The sequence below is a fragment of the Coenobita brevimanus genome, chromosome 57, assembly GCF_032717465.1.
Source record: "Coenobita brevimanus isolate Jiangsu-jjx chromosome 57, ASM3271746v2, whole genome shotgun sequence".
Classification (NCBI taxonomy): Eukaryota; Metazoa; Arthropoda; class Malacostraca; order Decapoda; family Coenobitidae; genus Coenobita; species Coenobita brevimanus.
This window is the reverse complement of record NC_137010.1, coordinates 1,051,440-1,074,222: the sequence shown is the minus strand read 5'-3', so window position 1 is coordinate 1,074,222 and position 22,783 is coordinate 1,051,440. Positions and strand designations below refer to the sequence as shown.

At 43.8% G+C, this 22,783-nt stretch overlaps 1 protein-coding gene across 1 annotated transcript in view; it reads right to left on the bottom strand.

Moving 5' to 3' along the window:
- Positions 1-4,845: 4,845 nt before the first annotated feature.
- The window catches only part of Vps13B (vacuolar protein sorting 13B), a 37,488-nt gene continuing 19,550 nt past the window's right edge, over positions 4,846-22,783 (bottom strand). The window contains exons 25-44 of the mRNA XM_080274347.1: positions 21,612-21,774; positions 20,952-21,134; positions 19,814-20,141; positions 18,755-18,927; positions 17,403-17,599; positions 17,034-17,174; positions 14,668-16,526; positions 13,972-14,233; positions 13,592-13,836; positions 12,925-13,062; positions 12,509-12,658; positions 11,773-12,144; positions 10,952-11,414; positions 10,028-10,222; positions 7,428-8,828; positions 6,906-7,076; positions 6,381-6,547; positions 5,865-6,071; positions 5,295-5,444; positions 4,846-5,082 (exon numbers count right to left, since the gene is read on the bottom strand). Coding sequence (XP_080130473.1) covers positions 4,846-5,082; positions 5,295-5,444; positions 5,865-6,071; positions 6,381-6,547; positions 6,906-7,076; positions 7,428-8,828; positions 10,028-10,222; positions 10,952-11,414; positions 11,773-12,144; positions 12,509-12,658; positions 12,925-13,062; positions 13,592-13,836; positions 13,972-14,233; positions 14,668-16,526; positions 17,034-17,174; positions 17,403-17,599; positions 18,755-18,927; positions 19,814-20,141; positions 20,952-21,134; positions 21,612-21,774 — 7,202 coding nt within the window. The remainder of the gene's footprint in view (positions 5,083-5,294; positions 5,445-5,864; positions 6,072-6,380; positions 6,548-6,905; positions 7,077-7,427; positions 8,829-10,027; positions 10,223-10,951; positions 11,415-11,772; positions 12,145-12,508; positions 12,659-12,924; positions 13,063-13,591; positions 13,837-13,971; positions 14,234-14,667; positions 16,527-17,033; positions 17,175-17,402; positions 17,600-18,754; positions 18,928-19,813; positions 20,142-20,951; positions 21,135-21,611; positions 21,775-22,783) is intronic.

Here is a 22,783-nt window from a genome sequence, read left to right as displayed (position 1 = left end):
AACAATTTCTTTTTATTTATTCACCTTTTTTTTTTTCAAACCAAGGTAAATGTACAGTAAACCCTCAAAACTGAACATTAAACTAACTGGAGGCAAAAGTGTGACATGAATTCAAAAGTTCGTTAAATCCAAGGCTCACTAACCATCTTAATTTGTGAGTCCAGGTTTATCACATACTTAGCCTACCCTGTTTGATTCACTGCAGTCCATAATTCTTCACATATAGTAATTTAATGTTCTATGGGCTCAATACAGTATTGAACTCATGTCAAAATGTCATGTGATTCAATGGGTGGCTAGTTACATCAATCATTTATGCTAGACCTTTTTTTTTTCCTTTTTCTTTTTTTTTTTCTTTTTTTTTTTTGTACATGGGGAGATTGTCTGGCTTGGTCAAAGAGTACGTTAAATATGAAAATCAGTAGATCACGGGTCAAAAAGGAGAGTTGTGAAGGTTTACTGTATCCACCTATTCCCATTCCCAGTCTTTGGGTTCATTCATGGCAGCTCTGATAACAGTGTCTCACAGCCTCTCTATCAGCATCCAGCCATTCATCATCCATATGTATCTATCTGTATCTATATATCTATCTATTTACTACCTAATGCATCACTATGAGAGCTAATCCACAGTGGCCACAAATAAATATATCACTGCAGCTAAATGTTACTGTAAGCCACTTAACAACAGCCATCTTACATTCTTCACCCCTTCACTTAAATTAGTTCTTTTAGTTCATTCCTGCTGCCACCATGTAAAGTCATTCAAATTACACAAAATCCCCAGTACAGAAGGGTCAAACATAACTGTAAATGCCCCTCAAACACCTAAACAAGCCTCCATTGTAGACAAATGTACAGCTGCATCGAAAGTTTTTTTAACACTGCCCCCAAAATTGTCACACTAATGAGATTTAGAGGGATGAGGGGAAATTGTATATTTCACTTTGAGTTGTACGGGTTAGAAACTAGGAAATTGTAGTCCAGTTCATGTACAGTAAGAGTACATTATATGACTATAGTAAGGGTAGATGGCCATAGTAAAGGTAAATGACTATAAGGAGGGTAGATGACTATAATATGGGTAGATGACTATAGATGGTTTGTTTTATCTCAGGGAACCGGGCCATTCTCAGTATCTGAATAAGTTGTAACTATATAAAACCTGTAAAGCTCTAGTTACCCCGTACGAATGACCCTCCTTGGTTACTAGTCAAATTTATCCTTCGTCTCCTTGGTTACTAGTCAAACTTATCTTTAGTCTCCTTGGTTACTAGTCTAATTTATCCTTTGAGTCTCCTAGGTCACTAGTCAAATTTATCCTTCGAGTCTCCTTGGTTACTAGTCAAATTTATCCTTTGTCTCCCTGGTTACTAGTCAAATTTATCCTTTGAGTCTTCTTGGTTACTAGTCAAATTTATCCTTCAAGTCTCCTTGGTTACTAGTCAAATTTATCCTTCGTCTCCTTGGTTACTAGTCAATTTTATCCTCCAGTCTGACTACACCTCATTAGTTCCGAACCTCAGATGTGTAAAATAAATAATGATCACAACTGTACATTAGTAGCAGACACTGTTGCCCTGGGTTCATCTGATATTTGAACCCAGTGGACTGCTGGCTTAAACTGCCCACCTCCTGCAGTCCACTATCTTCTAGTTGGGGGAAAAGGAGAGCTGATGGACGATTGTATAACCGAGCAGGTCCAGAGCTCAGTTATATCAATGCTACCACACGAAGACATCCCTCTCCAGCACCAAACTGTACATTATATACATACTATATATCTATTAACTTCTACTGTGGCTGCTCAGATGGAAAGAGTAAGATAGAAAATATATTAATTAAAAACTGCACCATTAGTGTTACATGAAGTTATAGGACTGTACTGTAGTTTGTACCATGCTGAACAACACTACACATACTACAAAACACACACCAGACACACAGTACTGTACACAAAATGGGACCACTTTTTGTTTTTGTTATTTTAGCGTGCGGTGACCAAGGCCGACACACGCAAGCATGTTGGAGCCTTCAAAAACAAAATAAAACAAAACTAAAGGTGTGTGTGTGTGTGTGTGTGTGTAAGAATGTATGTATGTATGCCTGTCTGTCTGTATGTATGTATATTCTTCTAAACTTCTGCTAGAGATTCAGTAACTCAATCAAATGTCTTTTAATACTCACTACAAGGCATACACAGCACCTTCAAGACCCTGCCACAAAAACTGCTCAACAACATCAACAACACATATGCTCCATTCCTTGAAACGACACACTGAACTTTGAACAATGCAATAACAAATGAACAATACTCAAAATAATATCAGAACTTCCATACATTCATCCCACATTCAATGCTGCACATACGTTTAGAAAAAATGCAATAATTTCATTTTAATTGTAGTCTTTTCACTCTAATTTGGCCCAAAATTACCTTCTCTCCATCTTGAATGCTGAGTTAAGAGAAGAGATTAATGCTGAAGTAAGATCCTAGTCATAATGAAATGCTATGGAAAGGATGTAGAGCTTTAGCACTGTCTCTTTCTGTCCTCGATGTGAAATAAGCTGTAAAAGGACAAAAATCTGGGCCAAGTTAACGTGAAAGGACTATAGGTAGTGATTTTTGTACTTTTGAAGCTTATTTCCCAAAGCTCAGTGGCAAAATAAGACAATACCATGCTCAACACCCTTCCCACAGAACTTCTTTGTGACTAGCATGATATTCTAGTGATACTCTTTGCTACAGTTCAGGAAAGATGGCAATTTTTCACCTCGTTAGCACAAATTAAGTATGGTGTGTTATGTGAAAATGTTTAAGAGAAGGCAATGTTTCAGCATAACAGACTATCTTCTTTAATCATATTCCATCTTTCTATCCATCTATTCATCCATCCATCCATATATCCATTCATTCACCCATCCATCCATTCATCCATCCACCCAGCCATTCATCCACCCATTCCTCAAAACATCCATCCACCCATCATTCACTCCTGTCCTGTCCCATCATAAGCATTCTGTCATCAATAAACCCCAATTCACCCTCAGAATTAAATCGCCATGTCACATTTGGATGGAATGCCTTACCCCACTAGACCACCAAGCATCCATTACTAGCTATATGGTTACCATCCAACGCAGTAAATGGGTTCTCAGAAATTACCCTGAACTGTTCTTTAAATTTCATGCGCTAAGACCCGTATCCTCATCAGTTGAGGAAGCTCCCAAACAACTTTCCCTAAGCTAATCATTTTGCTTCTTACATCTTACTGTCCTCCTGTGTTACATAAATCCTTCTAATTAAATCCTTCTCATATCACCATACTCTGCATAAATAATGTACAAAAGGATATCAACCACCCATATCCAAAAATAAAATGCTACGGAAGTGGCATTAGGGAGCTTTCTTACCCAACAAGAATACAAGCCAAAGTATCACACAACATCAACATATAATATACCATTAAAAAACTATTGTGTCATCCATTATAACTCCACTAAAAGACCTGAACTACTTCTGGCGGGGAGAGGGACAGCCAGAATTTAAATTTTCTCATGCTGGTCAAGAGCAAATCAGGATGGGATGTTTGTGGAAGGGGCAGTGCATGATGATGTGTAATATTAAAAAAAACTGTAATCTATGTCAATATTAGATATCAAGAGGGTGAACATGCATACTGATGTGTAATATTAAAGATGAACCACAATTTTGTGTTTGTTTTTACTTAGCAGAAACAGTCTTGGTGCTTCTGGGCCTTGGTTCCTTCTTCCTTGCATTAAAAAAAAAAAAAAAAAAAAAAATCTATGTTGATATTTATGCATTATATTCAAGATAATTTGCCAAAGAAAATGGCAGTAGAATGCCTTACCCAAGAACATGGATCTCTGCACCAGTGGAGGCGCTCCAGATGCCTCACACATGGAAAGACCCTTGAATGATCCGCAGCTCCTCCCATGCTCTGCCCAGCTCACCCAACATCTAAATCTAACACCTCTATCACAAATGCAATAGGTGGGTATAACACCACTACGAGAGCTAACCTTACACTTCACATAGCACCATAACAACAGTAATATCAACCTCTTCAGTACAATGACTTTTTTTCTTAACAGTAGTAGTAGCAGTAGCACCAGTAGTTGCAACCACAAGCTGAAATGAACAAACGCAATGGACTGCAGGCTGTTGTCCCCCTCCCGCAGTCTACTATCCTCTTTTGGGGAAAACAAGGAGATAGATGAAGGACATCTGTATAACTGGTAGCAGAGCACCTCAGTTAATTCAGTGCAACCACATGAAGGCATCAATCTTCAGCACTACTCCCCTTCAGTACGTTTTATTCTTGCTACCACAAAAGACTGCCTTCCAGCTTTGTAAATACCCCAAATATACTGTAGAAGTGGTAGCAAAGTCTAAATTATTTCCTTCAATACTGTAATGGATTTTCTACATATTTTTTGCTACTACCAGACAAATTCTATTCACTTGGAAGGGATATCCGGTACTGAGAGGGCTGACATTACCTTTAGAAAATTCACCTACAGTAATAATGATCAGTTTACAAAGAAATATCCAATGCCAATGTGTATCCTGTCCAAACCCTCACCTTCAGTCCTCCAGTTTCAGCCTCCTCTGCGATACTCATATAAACTACATTACCACAATATACACTCTTCAGACAATCACACCAGTCACACCAGTTCTCATATAAACAAAGGTTTAGACTGATGCACCACAATATAGGCTCTCTGGACAATCACACCACAATCATGCTACTTCTCAAATAAATAATGGCATCATCTACACAACACTCAGCCAGACATAAACGCAACTCTGCAGGTCCCTTAGACGATGAATCCCCGTCCCTGTGTGGCGCGGGAGGCGATGTTTATGGCAGAGATGAGGGCAGGTCTGAAGCGAGGGGAGACGTACAGCTTGATCCTGGTGGGGTGGCTGCAGGTGCCACTCTCCCCCTCCTCCTCGGATGATGCCAGGGAGGAGTCTGGGGCACCGATGTCCACACCCTCACTGCATGTGCTGCGGACATAATCAGCAACACGCTCGGGGCACCCGCTTACAGGCTGATAGGGAAGAAAAATGAAATAAGTGATGGAAGGACATGGCATGAAAACAAAACAAAAACAAAAATAGCTGCAGTTATCTGAAGACAGGGCTCTGGAATATACAGCACATGTAAGAAGAATGAACTAGAATGAAGAACTGAAGCAAGGTTGCAGAGGATAATCATGTATGCAAGCTTTCATATTATTCATTTACATCACATGCCCCCTACCTCCATATCTGGATTGTGTGGTGGTGGTGGAGGCTGGAGCTTATCAAGGTAAAGCAGTGTTGGGTCGGAGGGGTGGGCACGGAATGTCAGTTCTGATAGTGGCAGTGCGTGTTGCTGGGCATCCTCCTCCAGCCCAAGGATAAAGAGCACCTGGAGAAGTAGGCAGGAGAGATGGCTGCAAATAATACACTATGGAGATACACTGCAGAAGGGACACACAGATACCTTGAATTAGGGGCACACACATACCTTGAATTACGGTTAAGATGCATTACTGATGATTCAACAGTAAGGAGAATGGTTATAAATTAGTTAGTCCTATTATAGACAAACAGAAAAAGGAGACCATGTTCAGCCTCACTGTGGTGGTGCTCATCGCAGTTGGTAACCGTAATGGATCTTCACTACAGGGTTCACTGGGTTACTGGACTAAAACAAACCTCAAAGTCTTGTTTAATCTATGTACTGAACTGATACTTAGCATTATGTAGAGTCATACCATTTTCACATTAATAATAATAATAATAATAATAATAATAATAATGCAGGAAAAAATAAGCTAAAATGTACCTGTGGAGTGAGTAGTACAGTGACAGGTGTGTATGCTGCTGCAGGTGTACAGTGTGTGGCATCAATGGCTGCCAGTACTGCCCGGCACTCCTGGGGTAGCGCCGCCACCAGTTTCCACACCAGCTTCAGTGCTGCATTGTTCTCTCCCCGGTGTGACTCCCGGCTGGCAGGGTAGCGTGGACGGCACTCCTCACGCCAACCAGCACCCTGACACAGATATTGTACTCTTCATCAGCATCACTAACACCTCTACCATAATCATTATAAGAACTATACTGTAATCCCTTTGCTGATTAGTATATTTGATTGACAGGTTTAACCACAGTGGGGGATAAATGTGACAACTAAGGCTCACAGTAGCAATTTTATACGACATTCAATTTGCGAGAGTGGCCTCATTGAAACTACACAACCATGACTTAATATTCAAGTTGTAACAAAGGCCCAGTTCTGTCAGATGAAAAATAAACTCTACTGCATAAAACCCAAGACAACCCCAAGCCACCATGCACACACCTGTAAGAGCCCCTGTCCGGTGTGCACCAGGAGGTCTGCAGCTCCTCCGATGGGTTTGGTGACCACCCCCACCAGGCCACGTCCCACACCACCCACCACACTGCCCGCACTCACATCCTCTGACATCAGCGCTTGCATTGGTTGGTGAGCAAGACCACCAATTGCTCCTGCAGGAAGAAAAGTATATAACTGAGAACAAGGATGTGGTAACGTGATAGGCACAAACATCATTCCATGCATTAAAAAATAATAATAATAACAATAGCAAATGAATATGTGAATCATTAGCAACATCATGGCTGTCACCAATTTTCATGCCTTACTCCCTGTTAAGCATGGCCATGGCAAAGAAGATACCTGGCTGTTATACTCTTACTTGCTCCTTTGCTTCTTGTACTACATGAACTTTAAGTCACACAATAAAATATAAGACACAAACCAACCACAACAGAACTAACATAACCAAACAACCACAAGAGAAAAATGTAACTATGAAAAATACTCCACAAGAACTTCTAGACATACCCAAGAGTGAGATGCCAAATGCAGACAGTCCCTGAACAAGGCCATGTACAAGGCCAGAGGGATGGTATCGTCGTGCGGCCTCACTGCGCTGGGCATGGTCCTGGTCCAGGGACAGGCGCTCCATGTTACGTGCCACACTGCTGGCCAGGTTGGTCACTGACACAACTGTACCTGTGGACATAACAGGTGCAACACTACACAGTCAGATGGTTCAATTATCAACTACGCCTGACATTGAAGTACTGTATTTTCATCTGATAACATAAAATGCATGCATTCACCCTGATAGGCATGACAGAACACAGTCATGACTAGCAGTTATACCCTTCACACAACAAACTACTTATGGTATGGAAAAAAATAGACAGATACTGTACAACTTAGCTAATTCATACTTCCCAAGACTTCAAAAACATTATGACTCTTAAACTTAGGATTCTGTGATAAAGATTTCACATGAGGCAACTGAGCATCATCCACTACTGTGATGGGTTCAACATGTGCACAGCTATTGAGACTTACCCGCAGTGAGGTGTTTGACCAGTGAGAGGGAGCCATGTGTGATGCCAGCAATGAAGGCCCAGGGACCCTGCAGGATGCCCTCATACGGCAGCTGCACAAAGTCCCTCACACCTGACCCTACTGTCCGAGCAAATCCACCAGGGTTGCCCAGAAGATCCAGCGAGCCCACCACCCAGCCAGCCCGAATAAGTGCCCCAGAGAGATAGTGCATGGTCAGGTTGTGGCCAAGGCTGTAACTGGTGGTCATGATCTCCGTGCGGTGGTACTGCCCAAAGCTGAGTGGTGACCGGTCCAGTGCCACGTACAGCTTCACCGAGGCGTGGACACTCAGTAGGACGGAGATGGGCTCAATGGTCAGGCTGGAGATGTGGATGGGGTGTGTCATGGCCTCAGACTTCACCAAAACCTCCATGGGCATCCTCATGATCACAGGCAGGTTTTCCTCGTCATCGTTCTTCTCCAGTGCCAAGCCCACTGTCCGATCTTTCTGTCTTGGGGCCGGCAGGAAGGATGATAGGATGTCCATGAGGGAGTAGAAAACAGCATCCTCAGCATAAAGAGTGATGGGCTTCAGCTTCAAGTGGACGGAGTGAAGACACATACTGGTTGATGAGGGTTCCAGGATGACTGTGAGTGTAAACAGGGCACTGTTGTGTGATCGCTGCATGGCCTGCTCTATGGGCTCCATGGGGGACAGCTTGGGGGAAGAGTCTGGATCCTGACGAATAAGGATCACTGGGAAATCATACTGGCCATGGGAATACAGTTGGTTGTCTATCTGTGCATCCCCGACAAACAGCACCACCTCCATCTGCTCCTTCACACGGTAGTCAAGTGCACGTAGTTTCTCTGACAGGTCTATCTTTGGTCTCAGGCTGATGATGAAGTTATCAAGTGAGACCCTCAGGATCTCCATTATGTTCTCCTTATCACTCACATCATCCTTCAGCACCAGCACCACCTGTGTACACACAAACGTACAATAGATCACAGTCGTTGATTTGTCTTCCTTCTTGGTTGGGGCTGGTGGGGGTGGAGGGGGCACAGTTTCTTCTGCTTTACTCTCAGATGTGGCCTCCTTAACGGGTGAACTATCTGTAGCCACATTAGTATCTGTTGAATCCGATTTCTCTCCCTCCTGCAACTCATCCTTCTCTTTCACCAAGCGTCCCTTGTTTGTTGAAGTTGCCACCCGCCCCTTCGAAGGCTCAGCTGCAATCCTACTCCTTATATCCCTTGCTGAGACTTCCACACGACTGACGGGATCAATAAAGACGTGTGAGGTGTGCGCCACACGCTCGATCCGCACCTTGACGTCTCCGTGGCCAGGGATGCTCACAAATTGGTCATAGTGTTGCTGGATGTCCACGCCCTGACTCCACAACACCTCTTCTGTCTCAGCTGTGGCCGGCAAAAGACACAGGCATTAAGTTAAGACAATAGTGTTCATTTAAAAGACAGAAAATAGCTTAAAAGAATGAGTGTTAGTTTAAAAAATTGACAGAAATGTTTGCTTAATTGACAGAAATGTTTGCTTAAAAGATGGACGTGTTAGAGTATCATGGCTTAAAAGGAAGAAGTGCTAATTTAAATGACAAGTGTGTAATCTGTAAGAAAGAAATATCAGCTTAAAAAGACAGAAGTGTTGTTTTTATAAATTTACACACAAACTTTCATATACACTCAACCCTCGGCTATCACTCCCAATTGGTCCCGCTATGGCGGCGCTATAGTCGAAACCGTGATAGCTGAATTGAAGAACTTATGGTAATACAGTAATTCTAACTGGTGCCATGACCTCAATATTTACCCCTAAGACACCCCTTTTGTACCACATATTAATATATAATAGTCTAAAAATGAGCATGTTTTATGACATGATCACGATTCTTATAAATACCCCTCACAGTTGATTCATTTATGTTATATTTCTTCCCCACACTTCGCTTGGTCTCACCATTCTCTATAAGTTTCACATTTCCAGTTTATCTGCATAACTTAGGTTCTTCCTCTTCTTTATTTCCCTGCCAGGTGACGCAGCATTATGTTGGGTCATGGTAGGAGGGACGGGGAGGGGGTACGTTGGCTATGGTCATATAATAAAAAAGGTTATTATTCTCGCTATCACTGTTCACGGTCTGAGGGCGTGCACCTGAATGGTTTGGCGGGCAGGAGACTCGGTCAGGCGGCCAATCAGCGCTCGGCTGGCGCTGATGTCACACGACAAATCACGGAGTGAAGATTTTGTTGGCTGGGCGGAGCACTGAAGCCTGGCCTTTTTGAAATTTTCGAACATTTGCAGTGCGCGACAGCAGGCATTTAGTGCACGATAAAGGTATTTGTGTAGTTTTTTATATAGGCATGATAGCGAGATACGCTATAGTGGAACCCATGATAGCCGAGGGTTAAGTGTAGTCAGAACCATTTTCCATATTCCAAAGATCCATCATTTCAACCCTGCCCCTTCCAAAACCATGTATTATGATTTGGATGGTATACTTCTGACATCATCATAATCATCATCATCATCACCACCACCACCACCACCATCATCATCACCATCACCATCACCATCATCATCATCATCATCATCATCCTACCATTATTGAGGACATCTGGCTGTGAGAAGTGAAGGCGGTATGTAGGGAGTGTGGCGCTGGTGGGGATGTGAGGGAAGGTCTGCGATACGTGTGGGCAGGTGTAGTGAACTGCCTGCCCACCGGGAACGGACGGCATCGCGGCAAACAGGTCCAGCTCCTCCTCCATTATGCCGTCCTCCTTCACTGAACTCTGACCTGCAGTGAAAAAAAGTATGAGAAAAGAAAAATAAAATGCTGGTGAGGGAAGAGATGGAAGAGAGAGCAGTGAGGGAGAAGAATGAAAGATCTGAGGGAAAAATGAGAGAGAATAGAGGGAAATGAAAGCGATGAGACAGGAGTGAGAGAGTACTGAAGGGAAGAGAAAGAAGTAAGAAGGGTGAGAGAGGAATGTGAAGAGAGAGAGAGGGGGATGAGATCAGAGGGAAAAATGAGAGAGAAGAGAGAGAGAAATGAAAAGGAAGAGACAGGAGTGAGAGAGGAATGAAGGGAAGAGAAAGAAGTGAGAAAGGTGAGAGAGGAATGAGAAGTGATAGAGAGAAAGTAGAGGGGTTGGTGGCCAGTGATCCCATATTACCTCCTTCAAGGTGTAGGGTACCAAGGCTAGGCTGCCATAATCCAATACATTAAAAGGTTATGACCAGCCTATTCCCTCTGGTGGCATTAAAAAAGTCACCCATCATGGATGAAACCTGTGGAAGGCCATCACTCTGACTGGAGGGTTCCAACCACTAGATCATCTTGTTCATCATCATCATCATCATCATCATCATCCACACAGCTATTCCTGCCCAAATATGCTTATATTTTAAGTTTGCTTGAATGAGAATGGTGGACTGGAGGAGAAGGGCAGCTTTAGCCTGTAGTTCACCAGATTCACAATCAGGTGAGTCTTGAGTCACAAGGACAATAATATGAACAACCAACCAAGTATCAGCAATGCTGTTGTGTTGTTGTGAATGACCATCTGCGGCGCTGGGTCATCCTGCAGCACCATCTTCACCTGGCCGTTGTGTTTGTGGCAGGTCACCAGGAATGATCTGTTGAGTGTCGCTGCCTCGCCACTGCCACTGGGAAGCGTCACAGTCATTCGCTGGTCTGGCGCTGTGTCACGGATGACCACTGGGTGTGCCTGGTAGCCCTCCTGCCCAATCTGGATGCAGCAAACTTCCTCATCGGAGCTGGATGACCCAGCATCCTTGAGGATGTGCCACAGGATAAGAGGTACCTCATTGATGCTGCCCACTGAGGGCTTGGGTGGCAGATTCAGTGATGGCAGTGACACCGGCAGCTGGATCTTGATGTCACCGGCATACACGTACATCGACCTCACTGTCAGTTCCTCAGCTGTGTTGTTGGTGATGGAGTATGTTGGCAGGAGATGAAGGATCTGTACAAACAGTATCTTACTTAAGTAAACATCAGGTCTGTCAAGATACTATGTACAACAAGATTTTTAAGTAAACTGGAACTTCATAATACAAAAATCATAAAAAAGATGCTTATACACCCTGAGATACTCCACCATACTTCCTCTTCTGTAAACTTATTAAAAACAACAACAACAACTATCCTGACTTAAAGACAGTCTATGTAAACACACACACACAAACACACACACACACACACACACACACACAAATGAGTCTAGGGAAACACAAAAAGGTATTTTCATATGTAATCTTTAAAGATAATGTAAAGCTGAGTTTTCTGACAAACAGACCTAGCATGCTTAAAAACGCAACTACCTGTATGTTCTCCTCGTAACTGGAGTGGACGGTTAGGAAACACATCTTGTCCTGTGTTGGTATCCTGAGGGGCGTGGTGCCATGGCGTGGGATGCGACCCTCAAACTTGAGACTGTACCAGCGATCCTCTTTAGACAGCTGCAATGGCTGGGTGTGGAAGTGCTGCTCACCATCCATCAGGCCAAAGGTGAACATGCCATCAAGTTTGGGTGGGGCAAACACAGCCCCTGGGGGTACAAACCAGCAGCTGGATGGAGCACTGTTTACTTCCTGCAGGACAATCTCAATACCGGTGTGGTTGATCAGCAGTGCCCACGGCCGGATGTCCACCACCACTGTGTTGCATTGTGAGTACAGGCTTGAGAAACCAACCTGCAACCACACAACATACAGCAGCATGAATGTAAAATGTCTGTCTATAATCTAATACCTGATACCTTACCTTCGGTAGCTCATGCATTAAAAAAAAAAAAAAAAAAAAAAAAAAAAAAAAACATATTCTGCAGTTATTCACTACTAAACACTTTCCCTGGCTGGGGACATTTAGATTTTCTTTTCATCACAACCAAATAACTCTTCAGCTGAGGCAAACCTAAGCACAGAGGTTCCATGTCTGAGAAAAAACCGTGACAAGTAGGGGGTCTGCTACACTGTAATTCCATCAGCTCTCAAAATATCAAGTAGGCTGTTCTCTTTAATCTGTAAAGCTTGACAAAAATAGTTTTTTGAAACTCACCTGCAGGTCAATTTTGGGCTGGTCAGCAAAGAGCACGTCACCCACAAAGTCCGATGTCTCCACATATGGCCATCGCTCCTCAGGGCCAATGAACAGTTGACGTAGACAGTGGCTGATGTCTGTTGTGTCTTGACCTTGCGACTGTCGCATCTGCCATGGACACAGGAAAGGGAAAATATTAATACATTAAGTCCTCAAAAAAGTTGCTTTTCTAACACACTTTTTTTACTGGTACAATATGTCCACAGCAAACTATTGAAAAACTGCCAATCAACATTCCATACACAGCCTTCACACATTATTCTTCAGAATCTACATTTCTAGATAACATATTTCCACAGCTCTCACTTTTGCCTACACTCCTCAAACAGTGTTAAGTGGCTACAGAAAGATGACGACAAAACTGGATAATATACCTGGTCGGTGAGTGCACGTGACAGTGGTATGGGAGGGCTGGAGACAGGGTACTCTGGGTTGAGCTGGAAAGTTAGGTGATGCGCCACAGAACCATCACACTGCAGCGTGTGGGTGTGGCCTCGACCCTTCACCACAATCTGATGACACACACGGGAAAAAGCTTAAAAAACTACCATAAGTCTGTTATGTATCACTGAATTTTTTTTTTTACTCATATTTGCTATGTAATACACACTAAATAACTAAAAATTAATTAAGAAACCTTCCTGCTAAATCTGTTACATGCCATACTTTTTTTTATACTTTTAGTTGGTATAAAGTACACTCCAAATTACTGAAAATTGTCTATGAAGCCTCTCTTGTACACACCCTAAGTACTAATAATTCCCCAAACACTTGCAATGGTACTGGAGAGGCATGCCTTCATGTTATGACACTGATTTAACCAAAATGCTCTGCTGCCTGGTTATACATGCATCCCTCAACTGCCTCTGTATCCTCAAAAGCAACAGGAGATATCTTCGTGGTGTAGTCCATCAGGTTCATGTTCAGATGACCCATGGGTTATTACTACTACTACTGCACTACTGCTACTACTATTACTACTACTACTGATATCCTTATATTAACCCATCACCAAGCCTGCCACAACCCAGTCAGACCAACCTGAGCAGTGGTGTGTGCGGATGGGGTGTTGATGTGCAGTATGAGGGGGCGGGGGAGGTGCGATCGAACCACATACTGTGGACTGAATATGACCAGCAGCCTCCACACCCCACCCACACGCTGCCGCACCACCCGGCACCACGCCACCACACTCTCACCCTTTGCACGCAGAGGGATCTTCACCAGCACCGACTCCTTTGTGCGCTCCACAGCCAGAGGAATCTCACCAGACCAAACTGTAGCACCTTCGAGTGGGGAAAAGTACTGTAGTAATGAATAAATAAAAGAATATATACAAGCAGGCCTTTTAAGTCAAGTTACGTACTGTGGTCAAATGTAGTACTGTATATTAATTATTTTCATCTAACTGAATGCAATACCTCCAAGGATCCTGATGCGAATTCCATGCGCGTCTCCAACATATGAGGGGGCCACAGTTCCGCTGTTCAGCACCTGTGTGGCAGGGTGCTTGGGTGATTCTCGCTCCTTCCCGTTCTCTATTACACGCAGTTCCAGGTCCTCTGTCAAGCAGTTGGCCACAGACAGGAGGCCGGAGAAGGTGATGAGGCGCTGCGTTGGGGATAACGCCTCAATGATCACCAGGAAGTGGAAGTGCCGGCCCTCGTGATGGATGGTGTGAACCTGAACACATTGAGAAATAAATGTGAAAATGTTAATGGTGACAGTAACATTAACAGCATGGCAGGTCCTGATTATGATTTACAAACATATACTGTATACAGCCAGATTATGCCATACTACAGAGAAACCATATTAACAGTGTACAGTATTGGGATATTAAACTGTACATGATGATAATTCTAGTCTCCATTGGTGCTCAACAGGGGCACCTTCATGTATGGCACCAATATAACCAAGTGACTCTGCTCTGCTTACCAGTTACATTATGTCCATCACCTCTGTCTCTCCCCCTTCAAAGAAGGAAGGTGGACTGCAGGAGAAAGGCAACTTCAATCTTCAGTCCATACAGTTTACACTCACATGAGCTTGGGGCAACAACAAAAACAATGGTAACTATTTATGTCCTCAGTAACTACCGAGAATGAAGACTTTACCTGTGGTCCCTCAACATCCAGTGAGAAAGGGTCGCACCACTTCCACTTGCCGCCCTCCACACAAGCGTGCAGTCTGGGTGGCAGTTTATGTGTCCGCCAGCAATACAGGTGCAGCCCTCGTGACCCCAGCAGAAGGCTCTCATCTGTCCCAACCTGCCCAAATCTTATCGCATCCGCCATGTCGTTACAGATGAGGTAGTTCGTCATGAAGATAACAGGTGATTTTTTAAGTACAGATAAGTCTGGCCCACTTTGAGGATTGGGGACGGCAGCCATTATCTGCACCCAGCTGTTCCGTGCCACGTTGAGTGTATGGATAACAGACTGGTTGACATGGAGGAACATTGGCTTCACAGTCAGCACAGAGTCAACACAACTTGGCTTGTCCGGCCCCTCAGCCTCCTGCCGCACCAGACTCGCCTCGATGAATGTCGGCTCAAGGAGACAACTGTTGGTCAGGTAGGTGTAGCTCAGGACGTCCATTCTCACTGACACCCCCACCTGACAGTGCATCGCTGATGACCACACATACCCTCGCAGGAATGCATTCTCCAAGGTCAGTGTCAGGAATGGCTGCTCTTCTGGCGCCAGCTTGTCCAGGGTGAAGAACTGCAAATCTCGGGGCAGCTTCTTCCCCGTGAGAGCGAGGTGGTTGAACAGAGTGAGTTGTACCTGCCCCACACTAATGATGGCTTGGGTTCTGGGTAGAAGGTCAACAGAGAACATGGAGTCCACTCTCATACATGCAGCCAGGGCTGCGGGGGACACCACAATCCTCCCATCACCTGAGTTGCTGTCATCCTCAGAAAAATCTATGCAAACCCGCCACGTGGATGACACTGCGATGTGCTGCTTCTCATAGAAACTTGGGAGGTCCAGCTGGCAGAACTTTGACTCAGACAGGTGAAACTGGCGGTAGGTAATAAATGTGTCACGTAATGAGTCAAAATACTGGAGTGCACACAGCACCTGGTCCTTGTCTTGTGCCTCAGTTACCGTGCTGTAGTCTGATGCCGCAATGAAGGGAACCGGGTAGATGTCCACTCTGGTGAGGGTGCGTGGCTCAGGGTAGCACCAGACCATCGTGCCGGCCATTTTGTCAAAGACCACCTGGTACGGCCTTGGGTCATCCAGTGCCAGGCTCACGTACTGGAATATTCCTCCACGCAAGTCATCCTGGTACAAAATATCATGATGATTCTCAAGCGGCCGCTGTGGCTTTGGCTTGGAGTGGCTTCCCTCAGATATGTCTTCCTTAAAGATGAGTGGCGTGATATGGTCGAGCATATCCGAGAGGCAAAACAGGTGCTCAGGTCCCACCTCAACAGCTACGGTTTCAGTATCCACTTTTATCTCAATGTATGGCTGGGCACTCCATTGTAACCAGAGCAGCTTCACTTCACCTGAAACCGTCCATGGCTTCAGGAGAGGCTGGAGCTTCTGAGAATGGTAAATAGTCTTAATCTGAAGGTCCATGATTTCTGAGGTGGCCGTGACATCCGAAATGGCATCCCCCCTGGCATCGTGTGAGCCGTGCTTCTTGCGTGAGGTGGCCAGACAAAACTTGAGGCCAGAGACGCTCGTGTGCACCTCACTCTTGGCCTTGTGGGATTTGACCAGCTCACAGTTGACCACAATCTGGCTGGTGGTGATGGAGATGCTGTCAAGGTGGGCCAGAGCTTGACGCAACTTCTCTGGTTGGGCAAGGTCCGCCTCTGAGCTGCTCTTGTCTGCTGGTGGTGCGGCGGGAGAGGGTGGGAGAAGGGTGCGGAGGCGGGAGGCAACATGGAGGACCTGATGGCACCGACTCTCACTCACACAGAACCGAACTGGTCGACCCACCTCAATGTTCACTCGAGCTGTGGTATAAACAATTCTTGCATACTGTTCTCTCACATTAACCTAGCCATGATTTTTACCCCTTTAAAGTGTACTTGGTGTAGTTCAATGGAAGAAAAGACAATACTATGACTCTATATTCTCTCCATTGCACTTCTTCATGACTAGGATCTTATTCTGGTATTAATCTATTGATACAGCTCAGCATTCAAGGAGAGACTGCAAATTTAGACCATGTTAGTGTAAAAGGAAAATAAGTACAAGTATGAACTGTAAAAAGAGCAGTGAATGGTATTTCACTGTAAATATACAGTACAACACTAATGAAGTTCTTGTATCACTTAACTGGGATGCAGTAAAGAGAGAGAGAGAGAGATCAGATCAAACAGGGTCCACACCAGGTACAGATGAGGTCTCAGTCCAACAAAGGCTACACTCAAATCACAAATGCATAACCTCTAAGTCAGTCTCTCTCTCTCTTTTTCTCTCTCTCTCTCACAGCCACAACAGCATAAACAACAGCCTACCGGGTCGATGGAGGAAGTCTGTGGCCGATATGAGGAGAAGGGCAGGAGGGATGCCGGTCTTGGGGTGTGGGTCGCCAGGTTTGGTCTCCAGCCACGACGTTGTGTAATCCTCCGCACATGGCAGCTGCTTGCCCTCCGTCGCTGCAAACACACACACACATGCGATAATGGATGATGCTTTTTGTCCATCATCACTGTCGTCATCATCATCATCATCATCATCAATATCAATAATCATCTTCGTTAAGGGAGAAACCACTGAGGCAATAAACAATATGAATCTAAAGCAATAATAAATAACAAAAGACATGTACAGGAATCACTAACCATTCCTATATGACTGGAGTTACAAAACACTCCCAGACTCACCTTTAACGGAAAAACCCTTAAGGACGCTGCGTAGGATGAAGTTGAAGCAGGAGACGTCGAGGCGCTGCTTGAGTGGCTGACACGAGAGGAAGGCGTGGGGCTGCGACACCACCAGGTACAGGAGCGGGGAGATGCGTGGCTGGCGGGGGCTGACATCCTCACCCTCACACACAGACCCCTCCTCTGAACCCTCGTACCTGGATGCAAATGATCAGATTTATTACTCTACGATGGTTTCATAGTTATTTACTCTGACCCATATTACAGTCGGCCTGTTTTTATATGATGAAACTGGACTACTAATACAACCTCAATACTAAACTGCAATTGCATGAAATTTGATGAGTCTTAGTTTGTCTCCTTGGTTACTAGTCAAATTTAGCCTCCATTCGGACTACATCTGGCAATCAACTAAGCTGAAAAAGAGCTTTGTATGCTTGTTAGATCAGAAATATGCACTATAGCCACGAGAATCCGGGTGACATCCTTTTCACTTTATTTGTGCTGCTGCCAAACAATTATATTAACTTGGGAAATGTCTCTCACACTAACAGTCCTATTAATGCTTTAGCTAACCCCTGAAGTACTAAAGGCTATCCTAAAATGACCAAAATCATCAGCAAATGGTAAAAAAAATATATATATACTGTATATATATATATATATATATATATATATACAGTAGAAGTCCTATTTTTCGGCATCTATGGGACCAGGCTAGTGCCGAAAAATCAAAATTGCCGAATTATCAAAAACCCTACCCTCTCAATACCTTATATGTTTTGGTGAACACTATCATCACCACTCATATCATTACAAATGTGCTTGGAGAGAGTACTGTATACTGTTTGATACTGTACAATACTGTAATGAATACAGTACTATACATGAATATGAAAAATAAAGAAATTAGTGAACATACTGTATATAAATGTAATGGTACAGTAGGCCTACAAGTTCACATGCACTTACCTAAACTTATAGTAGGTTCCTTAATTACATATGTACAATAGAAGGGGTTGATTGGACTCTGCTACTGCTGGAAGAAGTCCCCAGCAGTAGAGGGTCCTCATGGAGAATTTCAAGACTGAGGAAAAAAATCGGAAAATCTGCCGAACGATCAGAGATTTTCGTAAATGGGACTATTTCTCAAAACCGCCGAAATGTCAGATTTGCTGGGGAATTGGATGCCGAAGAATTGGACTTTTACTGTATATATATATATATATATATATATATATATATATATATATATATATAGTACCTGACCTCTTCTCATTTGGGTTTCAGATTGCTTTCCATGCTCCCATTGGTGTTATATTATTAATGATGATAATGTAGTCTCAACTCACCCATCCTCCATCTCCTTCTCTGAGTGCGAGTCTGACTCGGGGTTCCTGGGTGTGCGTGTGTGGTGGTGGGGCAGCCTCTTGGGGGACGGCTCAGACTCGGTAGACATAGCCTCTGCCACCAGTTCTCGCTCACGCTTCCTGGCACGCTGTTCCAGTTTGCTTCGCTGCCAACCCTGATGTACGGTATACCAACACTGACTACTGACCACCTCAATAAACAGTAATTATAATACATGAGCAATCCTTTACTGTCCATGGCAGGGCTGGACTTTTATATTAAAGAGTGACACAGCCAGCAAACCTGCTCACACTGGCTTAGGCTGAGTTGGGGTGAGGAATGCAGGGAAGAGTGGGGTGGGTGCCTGTGAGATAACTGGTTTCTTGTTTGGTCTGTGTATGATGGAAGTCCATAGTTTCTTCCATCAGAATACAAATAATTGATTTATATTGGGTCTGTATTCCAGCAGTAGGTAAGAACAGACTGAGGCAAAAGAAACCCTGTCTGAAGGTCCTGTGGTCAGCCCAGGAACCAAGCCTAAAGCCTCTTCCTTAATGGGCAAGCATGCTCCTCGTTACACCATCTCCAACCCCTTAAATATGATACACCTTTCCCTAACTTCCTCACTATACCACAACATTACATCAAACTAAAAACACATGGTAATAATGTATAAAGGCAGTCCTAATAAGGCCCTCTGTAACATGGAATTCTCCCTCAGCTAAATAAAATAATCAGGCATAACCCTGAATAAGAAATCTAAGTAATTAGTTGCCCAATACAGTATTTAGTGTTACTTAGCTCAAGTAGCTATTATTTATTATGTTACAGATAAATCATGTCAAATAATGCTTCACTACAGTATCTGTTTGAAATTAAAAGTGTTATTTTTTTTCTTATAATTCCACAATCATCAACCAAAAGTACATGACGTGAAAAAATTAAAAATGTTCAACTTTAAGTAACACATGGCTGCACACTTCCTAGACATTCAGTGAAAATCACATGTACAGTGTAGTGTACTATACCATAATGCTGTCACCCCCATCCTTCCAGCTTACCTTGACACTCAGCTTTTGTCCATCCTCCAGGATGCCACGGTCAAATATGCTGGCTGTAATCTTGCCGCCAGTGATGAGCAGCTCCAGCGGCACGAAGGAGTGGGCAGTGGGGGTTGAGGTGAGGGTCGTGTGGGTGGGTGGTGGGGTGGTGTTGGCAGGGGTGGAGGTGCGAGGGGCGGTGTGTGTTGGTCCTAGTGCACTGTGGGTAGCCATGCCCTTGGTCAGCTCCACAGAGGACACATCACAGTCCACACCACTGTCATGCAAGTCCCGCGGAGGGTGGCCGCCCCTCCCATCCCCACCCCGCCACAGCATCTGACTCACCAGGCTGATGACACATGCATGCAACATGATACATTTAGGCTAATCTGATACAAAATCACATTTACACACAGTAAAGCTTTAATTATCCACATCTAAGTTAACTTTTTCAGAAACTATCTTGCCAAATATAATTAGTACAAATCACAGTACTGTACACAATTTGTTCAGTTATACTCTTTCAAGTCACAGTTTCAATTTCACACATATGTGGCTCAGTGAGTAAAGACACTGAATATTTGACAATCTCACAGTTAATGGACACTCCTCAAAACACATTACGCTAACATGACCATCATCATCATCTCTTATGCCTTATACCCTCCTAGGAACCCACCAACAAGGAGTTAGGGGGAAAAAAAAAAGTTGTGGTACTTTTTTCATTTATGCTTTTCTCAAGAGCACCCTTAACCTCTCTTTCCCAACTGATCTCTGTCCTTAATCTCTTCAGTACAGTGATGCCTTTCATACTTTACTCTATCACCAGACAATTCTTACTCAGCTAGGGAAGGATGTCGTCCCGTGAAATGGTTATTTAAGGCTCTACTTATCTCGTCCAGTTGAAAAAGGTTACACAGTAAGTATATTCTTACGTACAGCTACACAAGTACATAGGTAGGTAAACAGCAGAGCACTGTATATAAGTAGGGTGCTAAGTAGGTAGGCAGGTTGGAAGGCAGGAAGGTAAGATAAAGAAAGCCATCTGAAGGTGGCAAGAATAATATAAAAAACACAACATCTGGGCAAAGAGGTTAACCTGACATATTAGTACTTCAACACAGCTAAAACTGAGTACGAGAAAGCCCAGCCTCCTTACCTGGTGGTGTCGTGTACAATATCATGCAGGAGGTGGATCTGTGGCAGGCTGAGGTGCAGGTCGATGTCAGATGTGGCGTTGACTTCCACCGAATGCCCCGCCACAAGCGTGTCCTGTGAACGTCCCTCATCTGAACACCCTCGGTGGACGATGGCCGGCGCTGCGATCACACGGCTGTCAAACCTACAAGAACAATTCACACATACAAAACTTTCTCATAACTGACTAGCCATCACAAATCTATCCGTTTTTCTAGTCACCTATCTTCCTGTCTATAAATTTATTTATCCATTCCAAACAGATATCTATGTACTGTATCTGTCAATACATCTATTTACTTTCACAGATGAGTCACCACCACAATATCTATAAAAGTATCGGAGTTATGGTCTGCCTCAGCAGACACACCTGATCACCATTCAAGAGGTTGCTTTACAACAGCACAGTACATGCCATACTAATTTATTTAACTATCATGAGCACTGTATTTACCTATTATATTATCTATCTATTCACACATCAGTCTTTCAGTTTAATTTGCAGTATTTCTGTACTTTCTGGTAACCATCAAACAACTTATTTATCCCTCTGTTTCAAAACATACTGTACATGTATCTACAGTACAGGCCACTACACTGTACCTATCTGTCCTGTACCCACCTTGCCACAAACGGGTGCAGAACAATGTCGCCTGGTGGAGTGTCCTGTGTGGGGTCATAGTTATTCCACTCCAGTGCCGGGTTTTCCCCCATTACACCCAGACGTTCACCTGACGAGCTGCGTGGACGCCCACCCTTGTCCCGCACCAGGTCAAGCCATGACCCTGGGGCCAAGATGACAGAAAACATTTCAATCTGGTAAAAACACAACAATTACACACACACTCAGTCCATATTTTACCAATCCTGACGGGCAAATGACCTGCACGGAAGGGGATTGCCATTGTATCATATCATTTATAAAGGCTCCAACTTGCTTGCACAAATTGGCCTTGGTTGCCTAATGGCACCTCTCCACGCTGGTCGATCTCTGGCAGCCTCTCTATTCAGTCTTCTAACCCTGAGGTCACACTATGACCTCATCCCAGGGGTTTTTCGGTCTGCCTCTCGCTACATTTTATCTTGTGATAGTGATAACTGTACTGTATTATAATATGTAACCAAATAGAAACTATAAAACAAAACCCAACTGAAAATCAAAACAACACCTCCCACACCTTAATAGCCATCATTTTATTAACCTGCACTGAAGACTAACCAAAAAATAATAATAAAAAAACAAAAATATTAATAATAATCATCATCACCTAATCCTGTGTTGCCCCATGAGGAACATAGGAGCCTGGGGCTAGACAAGATGAGAGTGACCTGCCTCATTCATCCCTGAGTAGCATTACATGAGCAATAAACCCCAAACACCCCTTGGATATAAACCTGCCCCAGCAGAATCCAACTGGAGCGCCTTAATTTCCCGCTAAACCACCAGGCACCATGATCTGCTTACATGATTACCATTCAACGTAGTAAATGGTTTCCAGGAAACCATTTGGCTTGTCACTCAGTGTACAGTCACCCACAGACAGATGGAAGAGGAACGAATGGTGGAAAGAGTAACAGAATGGAAGGAAAGAAAGAAGGAAGGAAAAGGCAGTCACCCGAGAGCAGCACTACATCGAGTGGGTGAATGGTAAGCGCCCCCACCTACCACCAAATATTATAATACAGTACTGTAATAATAATAATAATAATAATAATAAGACAACTACCTCCTACACCTTAATCAAGCTCATTTAACTAAACTGTACTGAAGGCTAACCACACAATATCTCATCT